At 43.3% G+C, this 9,885-nt stretch overlaps 1 protein-coding gene across 1 annotated transcript; it reads left to right on the plus strand.

The window, feature by feature from the left end:
- Nucleotides 1–5,480: 5,480 nt before the first annotated feature.
- LOC147315637 (transmembrane protein 121) lies at nt 5,481–8,583 on the plus strand. The gene is made up of 2 exons (XM_086258015.1): nt 5,481–6,523; nt 6,807–8,583. Exon 2 carries the CDS (start codon nt 7,013–7,015, stop codon nt 7,961–7,963), a length of 951 nt encoding a protein of 316 aa, XP_086114141.1. The 5' UTR covers nt 5,481–6,523; nt 6,807–7,012; the 3' UTR covers nt 7,964–8,583.
- Nucleotides 8,584–9,885: the final 1,302 nt, after the last annotated feature.

The following is a 9,885-nucleotide window of genomic DNA, read 5'->3' on the forward strand; positions in this document are numbered from 1 at the left end:
AAGATTAGTCAAGGTGCTAAAAAAGCACTTGTATGAATATGTGTGTTACTGGGCAAGTGAGGCTTGTTGTGAAAATTGCTTTTAGTGCTCAGTTAGAGTAGAAGAGCACTATATTAGTATCTGTTAATTTAACATTTAAAACTAATTTTTGTGTTCAGGAATGTCAGTGCAGCATTGAAAATATCATTTTGTTTTAAAGGCTTGCACATAGTGAATTATTCATTACAGAACATAAACAAATATTTGTTTTATTGTTATATTTATTTATTTTGCCTTAAATATCTAAGGTTGAAATTCTGATTTTCCGAATATTTCAGTGAATGCACCAAATAAACGGATATTTACTAAAAAATTGTTCCAAATGTCAGTAATTGTTTGCTGGTTGTGTCCATCAAGTTTTTTATGTGTGTTTTTTTTTCACCCCTTCACCCACCTTCAACATTTCGGTCTCCAGATGTTGTACACAGTATTATTAATCCATTATTATTTTCAGCTGCAGCACATTAGCTACCCACTTACAATGTCAGACCTTGACACTGATAGCGTGCTTACTTATCTTTACTGTAATAATATGAGGATGTGACGGATGATTGTGTCACATGCTGCCCACCATGAGCTTTGTCATTATTAGTGAAGGGTGAAAATTTGTGCTGCTGTTCCAAGTGTCAGCAGATTTTAAAACACCTACACTTGTCATACAGGGATAAAACTCTCAAGAACACATCTATAATTTTACTTTTTAATAAAAAGGGATGTCTGATGAAAGCTGATGAAAGCTGATTCAAACTGCGAAAAAAAACCAAAACTTGACATTTATCCTCTAAGATCTAATTCATTATTAATGTCAAGTGAATCCTTCTTTCTTTTCTTTGTCTAGGGAGTTTGTGCTGGACGGGTCGCAGCGGGAAATATTATTTGCATGTGTTTCATCTCACATGTCCCAAGCTGTGCTTCACACTAAAGGCATTATGAGCCATGAATGATGATGCATTGTTCTGCCATGCACACACACACACCCACACACACCTGTTCTCACACGGTGGGAGGCTCACATAAAAACAAATCTATGCTCATGAAAGGGTATGATAGGCCCTGTCACTTGTGTTTTCTGTGTCAGGCATCGTTTAGAGAGATATAAACAACCACCTTGTTACACTGCATAATATCCCTTAGAGCCTGGATTTGACTCTCTTCCGTGGATGCGTTAAGAAAATTGCAAATAATTTGCAGTGTTTGTTGTTGCTCCTTGGAGGAGAGGTGAGGTGGACAGGTTTGTAAGTCAAGGCTTTTGAACACGCTGATTAAAATGTTTTTCTGTGGATTTCCTGATTGTGGTAATAATGTGGCAATCGCTCTCTTCCTCTTGGTTGTAAAGCCCACCCACATGGGATTGCGAGCGAGATCAATCAAATGCAAATACTGTTAGATCCAGGTCTGCTTTGTTGTAATGAATTCTCTGTCTACTCTGCTTTGTCTCAGATTTGACCTGATGTCATGTCAAATAACGCAAAGATGCCAGCAAACGCTGCTGCATTTCCTCTGCCAGCCATTATATCATAGCTAGAGGTGCTGAAGTGACCTGTATCTGCTCTGGTATGGTTGTCTAGTGGACAGCGAGGGGGCAGGGGCCATTTGCTCTATCTCCCCCCTTCTGATTTAATCGCACCACAGGGACCTGCTTAGGCTATCCACTTCATGATTCCCATTTGGTGGTTAGAACCCTGATGGGGGTGTTTAAGGCTTAACGTCCCCATTTGTTTTCCTGTAGGTAATCGATGGCAGACTCAGGGTTACAGCTAATGTGATTTATGTGTCCTATTTCCACTGTTATGCTTCATGTACAAATTGTCTTCGGTGAAGTAAATTCCCCAATCTTCTCCCAGCTTGCTGACACTGAATACCGGCTGCCAAACCCAAACGATTAATCCATGTTTGTGTCCAGGTCCTTTTGTTTTTTTCCTCTTAAACAATCTGCAAATCATGACATACTGTAACAGTGAAACTTGAGTCGCCCCTTATCACTCATCTTTATGTACAATGAGCTAAACTTTCAAAGATTTCACCCACACGTCTTGCAGAAACATCGTTTTAAGCCTCACGTTAATGGGAAGGTGTTTCTATTTGGATTCGGTGCAGAGCAGCACAGTGAAATTAATCATACCCCACTCTTGACTCTTAAGTAAATCATCTGCAGTCGAAACACAAAGCAAATCTAATCAGCCTATTCATTCAGTGATGCATACCCTTGTGATTATGCCACTACCTGCAGCACTTAGGTGCACATTAATACCCTCTTTCAGTGTTGCTCTGGGGGAACATTGATGCAATTAATATGAATTGTGTGAGAAAACGGCATACTGTGTTTAAATGTCGGACAATAAAACCTTAATCAAGTGGACGTATGTGCTGTATCTTTGTAATAACTTTGAGTAAAAACCTTGTAGATATTTTCTTCTTGCAAAAATATCCTAATATCGCCCATCGACTGTCGACTGTCGGGGAATTAGGTGAGAGAGGGGTCCACAAACAGTGGCCACAAATGGGAAAGTAAAGAAAGTAAAGCTGCTTGAGCTACGAATTGCAACCAGCCATAAGGAGAGTCTCCTCTTGAAAGCACATTTTCTTATAGCTCCATTGTTTAGAAAACACACTTTATGTGTTATTTAAGCTGAGTTCAAGGTACAATGTGCAGCGGTGAATTCCTCCCATGATATCTCTTTTGACAAGATGAGAAAACACGTTTCTTAAGCTGCTGCACTCGGTTGTCAAGGGAACATTTCTGAAAAATGGAGTGTTATGCTCTGAGAAAGCATGCTCAAATATTTGCATAAAGCCAAATACCATGTTTAGAGACAAACAGATTGAACTGCAGGTCCAAAAGATGAGATGACGAGGCCCCTGCTGTAGCCATTCCATTGCTTTTCTCTTTTTGTGCCTTCTGATAGTTGATTGTCAATGCTGATGCTAGACAATATTATGGAGAATGTGACTGGGGGTTTATTGTCTGCTATCTGTTGTGTTAGCTGCCTGGAGCTGAACTGTGATGATGCAGTGTCCCTGTCCAAGAGCCAAGGACAGTCCTCTGCAAGAGGCTGAGCAGACTCTGATGGACGAAGGAGAGAGGGCACAAGAGGACAGAAGACTTCTGAAGCACTCTTGGCATCAAATATAACATCTTGCTTGTATAACAGTATAATTACATTAATCAAGACTGAGATCTTTGACAGCAGCTGACAGTAAAAAAAACAACAAACCCCCCCCCCCCCCCCCCCCCCCCAGCATAAACACGTGTGTAAATCAGCTTTCTATAAAAGCGACAGTGATGTGATATCCTCACAGATTTAATGATGACAATACATAAATGCTGAGCATTTATAAGATAAGATAAGATAAGATAAGATAAGATAACCTTTATTAGTCCCACACGTGGGAAATTTGTTTTGTCACAGCAGGAAGTGGACAGTGCAAAAGTTATGACGCAAAAATAACTGAAGATAGAGAGCAGATGTGACTCAGTCCGAGCCCAGGTTAACTGCCCTGTTTAATGGAGAAGTTATATAGTCTTGGACTCCATTATATATATAACAAAAGGCATGTAAATGAAGATATAAATTATATATTAGTGGACGAGATGTGGGAGGAATAAGAAAGAGGAGAACACGCGGTGTATCAATCTCCATACTGATTCTAGGGGGAGTGAACCTATTAAGATCACAGGGCTGTTCCCGAGCGGTATAGGCAAACCATCTACTGATTTACATTACAATTCAGGCGTTCAGCCGACACTGATACCCATGTGGCTTTGAGTGAAATAGTGTAGCAGGTGTAGCACCTACCGTAAGTGCCCTGCTCATGGACACATTTCTGTTAGTGTGTGTCTGCTGCCTGTTGTGGGGATCAAACTTGTGACCTTTTCCTCAAACAACCACCCAGCCGCCATCTTTAATAATCAGTTAAATATGTTGCAGTAGCATTTTGTACCAGCTGGTATTAAACTGATGACTGCAATGTGTTGTGATTGTCAAAATGCATTAAAATGTTGTGGATGGAACATCAACTTTACAGTTTGCAAAGAAGGGTATAATTCATCATCATGGCCCAATTATGGTCGATAAATCCAGAGGAAATAGTCAATAAGAAATCTGTTGAAAGGCAAATGGCTGCTTCACTTGACTTCTTTTTCAGACCTCCATATGCTTCCATGATAAAGGCATGATAGAAGTTATAAACAGCCGTGGTTGCAGGTGTCAGCTGATGCGCAGCTGGTAATTCTGTAACCATATCCATTTGAGTGCAAAAAAGAAAAAAACAACAAATAAAAAAAATCAGCATGATTGATTGCAATTATGTTTTGTTGTCATTCCAGAGTCGGATGAAAAGTGCAGCCACGGTTGCATAGAAGACCAATAGTTTTTGACTCTTCAATAACCGCAATTCATGAAGTGAGCAGTAAATGGCTTCATACTGTACTAATGAAAGCAGTTTGGTTCCTCTGAGGGAGGATTATCCCTAATTGGCCCAGCTGGATAAACAGAGCTGGTGGTGTTAGCATACTGCATGGCAAAGCAAACACACCAACCTATTCCTACCTTTCTAAAAAAATTAACTTTCTTTTTTTTTTAGAAAGGTATTATCTCCAAGCCCAGGCATTATTACATCTCAGGGGATAAAAATGTTTCCTTTGACATTTGGTCCCACCCAGCACATCTCCCAGTGTTCCTTTTTCCTCTCCTCAGTTCGTGTCATCCTTCCTCCTCGTCACTTTTCCCTCCCTTTCTTTTTCTCTACGTCTGTACCTCCCCATCTCTTCTCACCCCTCATCTCTTTGGGTTACTGGCCCTGTCTTAGTCTCCTGATTCAGTGCTCCATTGGTAGATCAATAGAAAGGCTCTCTGTCAAGAGAGGCGTTGAAACCCCCCCCCCCAATACCCCCCATCTTCCTCTCTTCAATCCCCCTCCTACCCCCACCCCAACCTCCCCATGTCTCCCCAGATGACTGCAGACACACATCCTCCTGGGAAGCTGGCTTTCTACATCCCATACTGGAGAGCATCTCCCCCCCTCTCCTCTCCGGATCACTTTTCATCTCCATTCACCTCGAACTTGGGAGAGGTAGAACTGCACGGCGCCATAATGGGCTTTTTAAAGAAGACGGAGACCGGAGGCTTTTTCTGGGAGCCAAAACAGAAAACAGCCCGAGAAAATAGGATATCAGTGCAAGACACAATGTGAAAAGCAGAAAGGGAAGTGAGAGAGGTAAAGAAAAAGAAAGGCAAGGGAAAACAGGATGAGAGAAAGAGAGAGAAGTTGTGCATTCAGCTAAGCTGCAGAACGCTGGCTCCCTCCCCAACCTCTTTCCCACCCTGCTTTTCTCCACCCCCTGGAAAAGTGTTCTGTCTCTCTCTCTCTCGCTCTCTCTACCTCTTTTCTCTCTCCTCTCTGCAGCTGTGGTCTGCTGAGTGTCACCTCCACACAGCAAGTGCCTTTACTTGGGCAGAACAGGGAGAAGGAGCGTAGCTGTGAGAGAGACACACGGAGAGAAAGGGGGAAAAAATCTCAGGAGTGTGTCTCAACGCACCAGAGGAGCATCTCTCTGACTTCGGAGAGGGCTGAAGAGCGCACAGAGACTGACGGGCAGAGACAAGCAGCGGCGTTGGAGTATAACAGTGCTGGTGGTGTTGGCAGAGCACGCCGAGTGGACACAGGGGAATCCACCGGCGCTGTTGATCCTGGTGTCCCTGGCAAGAAAGAAACAACAACAAAAAAACTGCTTGAGCGGGAGACAGAAAGCGGTGCAGCAGCCAGGATCTCGCCAGGGGGGCAGCATTTTACAGCGACAACGAAGCTGAAACCTGCGCGCAGACACACTCTCTCTCCCTCACACGCGCGCATGCACACACACACATGCAAACAGTGAGTGTGAGCGAAAAGGGACGCTCGCGGTGCTTTCAAAAGAGCCACAAAAATCCTTCTTCTTGTGAAACGCACATACTTGCACAGGAAAACAACACAAAACATTTCATCTTCTTCGGCCAGGGATGGTGGATGATGAAGGAGAAAACTTCTGGAGAGGAAATTGTCTTTGAAGCAGGACTTACTGCTGAGGTTTTGTATTTTTAATCAACTTTGTCACCACCACCCTGTTTTTTTCTTTTTGAAGTTGGGGCATTTTAAAGCCTCCGTCTAAGCACAACAACTAAACAACCTCTATTCTTAGAGGCAGAAATTGAGAGCTGTCTTTGTGACCATCAAGATGTCTATTCCTGATTCGGTCTGATTGGTAAGTGGATTATGACGGCAAGATTTGGGGATTTTTCTTTCACCTGAAGAAAGAAAGAAGGAAAGAGCGACAGAAACCTATCCATGATTGGTGGATTTATGGCTGTCAGAGAAGGAGAGGATCCCTTGCCTTTTCTCCTCTCTTCTCCTGTGGATTACAGATGGGCTTTGTGATCTCCCAGTGCAGTCTCATGGATGATCGCTCGCTGCCAGTCATTAGGATAAAGTACAAAGAGGGACACAAGTGAGTATTCAGCTGGATTTTTATCTCTCCAGCTTAAGCTTGCATGAAAACAAGGGTGTCGAGAGTGAATCTGTAACGAGAGCACATCGCAGCAGCTTTTCTCTTTTAATAAGAGAAACTGCAACTCGCTGATTAAACTGTTGTGTTCCCTGAATAATTATCAGAGCGTAAAAAGGTAGGCACATCCTGAGATATTGATTCACAGACAAGTGAAGCTGTATGTTTACAGACCGTTTACCAATTAACACAATTTACTAAATGAGGGGTGCTGTCTACCCGGCAGGTGGCTTGGGCACAGGCGGAGATTGATTGAAGTGATCTGTGTGAATCCTATTAATGCATCCTGGATTGTGGCCAAGAAAGAAGCAATGGAGGGGAACACCGCTGTCTAGCAGCGCTATCTGATCTGCCTCTCACTGGACAACTGAGGACCCTCTGCACTCCCTCTTCAACGACAAACCTCCTCTTCTTCTTCTCAGACAGGCAAGGATGGTACCCCCGCCTCCCACCAACAAACCCCACGTGTGCTTGTCCACCATTCTGATCATGAGCAGCATGGCGCTGATTGATGCCTACCTGGTAGAGCAGAATCACGGCCCCCGCAAGATCGGCATCTGCATCATGGTGATGGTGGGAGACATCTGCTTCTTAATTGTCTTGCGTTACGTGGCAGTGTGGGTGGGCGCCGAGGTGCGCACAGCGAAGCGAGGCTACGCCATGATTCTCTGGTTTCTTTACATCTTCGTGCTGGAGATCAAGGTTTACTTTGTGTATCAAAACTACAAAGCAGACAGGAAGAGCTTGGACGCTCTCGCGAGGAAAGCCTTGACCTTGCTGCTGTCTATTTGCATCCCAGTGCTGTTTGTGGTGCTGGTGGCTATCGACCACATGGAGTATGTTCGAGCCTTCAAGAAGCGCGAGGAGATCCGTAACCGCCTCTTCTGGGTGGTGGTGGACTTGCTGGACATACTGGACATCCAAGCCAACCTGTGGGAGCCACAAAAGAAAGGGCTTCCTCTGTGGGCCGAGGGCCTGATGTTCTTCTACTGCTACATCCTCCTGCTCGTGCTGCCCTGCGTGTCCTTGAGCGAGATCAGCATGCAGGGCATCAACATTGTCCCCCACAAGATGCTCCTGTACCCCATCCTCAGTCTTGTGACCATTAACATCATCACTCTGTTCATCCGCGGGGGGAACATGCTTTTGTACAGGGACGCCAGGGTATCTGGGATCCTAATAGGAAAGAACATCTTGGCCATCATCCTAAAGACCTGCAGCTTTGTGCAGTACAGGAGACAGTTGCAGAACGCTCCTCCCGCCTTCGGGGTCGAGCTGCAGAAAAACTCAGTGGCCCACGCTCGCCCTGCCCCCACCCCTCCTCAAGTGGTAATGCAGGACCAGACACCCCTCCCCGAGGTGACTACTTGCGAACACACATGACAAAACAGCGGGGCGAACCCTGGAAATACAAGTGTATATGACCCTCAGGACGCTGGCGGGGCACAGTTTTCCACACCTTTTAGGGCATGCGAACACTAATGTGAACACACGGGAGATCAACATCTCCTCTGATGCTTCATGGCACAGAGAACACTGCAGACACTTAGTGATGATAGAGCGTCGGATCCAAAGCTGTCATTGGTGCAAAATACAGTATTATTTGTGACTTTGTTAAAGCGTTTCCTCCAGTAAATCCAGTTACCTGTGTATTTTTTCTAATTGTACAACTGAAAGAAAAAAGAAAAACAACCTATTGCAACTATTGCAAGATTAGAGGAATATATTTTTGAATTGTGTGTGTTGCATTCTAATCTTAAATTTAAGGGTCTGTGTGGTGTGGTGTGCATTTTCTGTTCCTCGATTGTTCCTTGTAGTCGAGGGCTTCAACGTGTCCGATTTAGAGGGAGCAACCAATGAGAGAATCAAACAGTTAAAAGCTTTCTCTGGAAAGAAGTGTTTTTATATGTGATTCTTTGATAAAGTATTGTGTACAAGATAAAGGCTCTCCTGCGCTCTCACTGGCTGTAAAAGGGGTTTTTCATAAAGGCATTTGAAAGTTACTGGACCAATCGACTATATTTCACCTTTTAATTAAAATTCAGCAAATGTTCTTTAATTAACCTGGGATACAAAGAAAGACAGACAATGATTTTCCCCCCCTTTTCTCACTCTGGTTCAATCTACAATTAGAGGCTGCTTAACTGGCAAAGTGGTGCCTTTGCAGTGTCATTCATCTTGAGAGTGATCATACATTCCAGGGTGGCAATTTTGGGGGACATTTGAAATGAATTATCTGCACAGTTATGAACCGTTTTATCACAGCAAAAGGCTCACTGAGATGCAGTTAGCCACAGGATAAAGTACACAGCCGAGGGCCGGCACTGCAGACGGATAAATGATTCCCAAATAAGGAAGCCCGTTTAATATCCTCCTCAGGCAAACAGTAACTATCTGTGCTTGCGCTTCGTGGCGGCAGCAGTTCTAAGCACTGTCATTTTGTTCCTCACACAAAAGATAAAATGGATACCTCGGTCCAGTGATGTGAATCCACGCAACAAGCCAAGAAAACATCATGTCTTCTAATATGATAAATCTCTTTCAGCCCTCAGCTCTCCGCCACCAGTTGAGTCAGAGCTGGAGCTTGTTTGCAATTTCAGCGATGGACACGCTTAAATTTTTTGCTAAATCTCAATATGAATGTCAAAGACAGAAAAAAATGCTGGGAATGACATATTTGCTGCAAAGAATATTTTTTACTGGGCCTTCGCTATCTATCCGAAACATAAAACTGAAGTTCAGGTGCTTTAATTTGATGCAGTGCACAAATGACACTGGCAGAGGTGCCACAAAAATGTGAACAATGTTTTTGCAAAAGGTTCCTGCTCTTGTTCTTTTTATTTTATTTTATTTTTTTGCATAATCTTTCTCACTGCATGCATAATGTAAAAAGCACAATGATTATCGAAACCAGTGTTTTTTATCTATGCAAGGCTCAGTTACAGGAATGTAGCAGCGTTTGGTGGCACAAAACAGGCTGTTGCATTAAGACTGCTGCAGCTAGCATTATTTTGTCAGTGTTGTTGGCTTGTAAAATTACAGCATCAGCAATTTGGACTATAATACACAATTGAATTGTATTGTTTTTGCAGAACTGATGCAATGAAAAGAAAGCATTCATCCTTTAAAATAGTATTTGTGATTTAAAACAATGATCAAGTGTTTTTTTCTGAAACTGGCAGCCTTACATCTCTCGCTGTATGGAGGACCACATAACAGCTTTCTATTGGGTTCTACAAACAAAAGGAAAACTGCCATTTTTGCAAAAAACAAACAAACAAAAAACAAACCCAAAACAAATAGTT

This window comes from Aulonocara sp. 'chitande type north' Nkhata Bay, linkage group LG13 (assembly GCF_057382095.1).
Source record: "Aulonocara sp. 'chitande type north' Nkhata Bay isolate Kocher_YH1m ecotype deep benthic linkage group LG13, A_spYH_male_GT1.1, whole genome shotgun sequence".
NCBI lineage: Eukaryota > Metazoa > Chordata > Actinopteri > Cichliformes > Cichlidae > Aulonocara > Aulonocara sp. 'chitande type north' Nkhata Bay.